This window comes from Chlorella variabilis (assembly GCF_000147415.1).
Source record: "Chlorella variabilis unplaced genomic scaffold CHLNCscaffold_19, whole genome shotgun sequence".
NCBI lineage: Eukaryota > Viridiplantae > Chlorophyta > Trebouxiophyceae > Chlorellales > Chlorellaceae > Chlorella > Chlorella variabilis.
Window position 1 is genome coordinate 604,324 of NW_005435069.1, and position 1,000 is coordinate 605,323.

The window sequence follows — 1,000 nt, forward strand, 5'->3', positions numbered from 1 at the left end:
CCTACACCATCCATGGCACGCAGGTGAGGCGAGGGGGAGAGCACGCAGGTGGGGCTGCGGGGGCGCGGCTGGCGGTGCTTTGCATGCATAAAAGCTAGACAGTGCGTGTGCATGGGTGTGCGTGCGCGAGCGCGTGTGCTTTTGTGCGGGTGGGTGGGGAGGTGAGGCGAGGAGACGCGCTGGAGGAGGGTAGCGTGCTGCACCTGCTGGCCTGCCTCAGAGGTCTCCGCCGCCACCTGGCATGGCATGGAAGGACCTGGCAGGAGCCACCCACCCTCCCCTGCCCACAGGCCACACCCCTCACCTGCCCTGCACCTGCCTCTGGCCCGCCTGCCCCGCAGGGCGCCCTGCTGGAGCGCAACGTGGCGGTGGGTGTGGCGGGCCACGCTTTCTTCCTGGAGGACGGCGCCGAGACGGGCAACACCCTGCGCGGCAACCTGGGCCTGCTGGTGCGCCCCAAGACGGAGGGCGCCCGGCTCGGCTCCGACCGCGACGGCCCCAACGGAGACCTCTCCGTCTTTTGGATCACCAACCCGGTGAGGTCATGAGTGAAAGTTGTTGTTGAAAGTGGTGAATGGGAGGGAGGGCCCGCTGCTCTCTCTCTCCCTCCTCTCTACAAGCTGAGCTGTCAGCAAGTGGTCGTACATCGTACCGTGCACTTCGCTGCGGCACGGTGCTGCGCCGCACGCGGGCCTCTGTCTGGGGCGCGCCGGGGCGGTGGCGGCGGGCATGGAGGCGGGCCCGCCGCCCGGCTTGCAGCGCGGCCATCCCCAGCGCTGCGCCCGTCCCCCCTGCCCGTCTCCCTGCCTGCCTGCCTGCCTGCCCTCCTGCCTGGCACCACACCCACCCGTGCCGCCGCCGCCGCTGCCGCCGCCGCCGCTGCAGGACAATATTGTGGAGGGCAATGTTGCGGCGGCCACCACAGGGTGGGGCTTCTTCTACCACACGCGCCTCGCGCCGCGCGGCCTCAGCCAGGCCCGCTGGCCCGGCCTGCGCCCGC

General features: G+C 71.1%; 1 protein-coding gene across 1 annotated transcript in view; it reads left to right on the forward strand.

The window, feature by feature from the left end:
• Positions 1-1,000, forward strand: part of CHLNCDRAFT_137383 (hypothetical protein) — a gene marked incomplete at both ends in the record, with an annotated part of 6,203 nt that overhangs the window by 1,559 nt on the left and 3,644 nt on the right. The window contains one exon of the mRNA XM_005845016.1: positions 342-536. Within this exon, the coding sequence (XP_005845078.1) occupies positions 342-536 (195 nt within the window). The remainder of the gene's footprint in view (positions 1-341; positions 537-1,000) is intronic.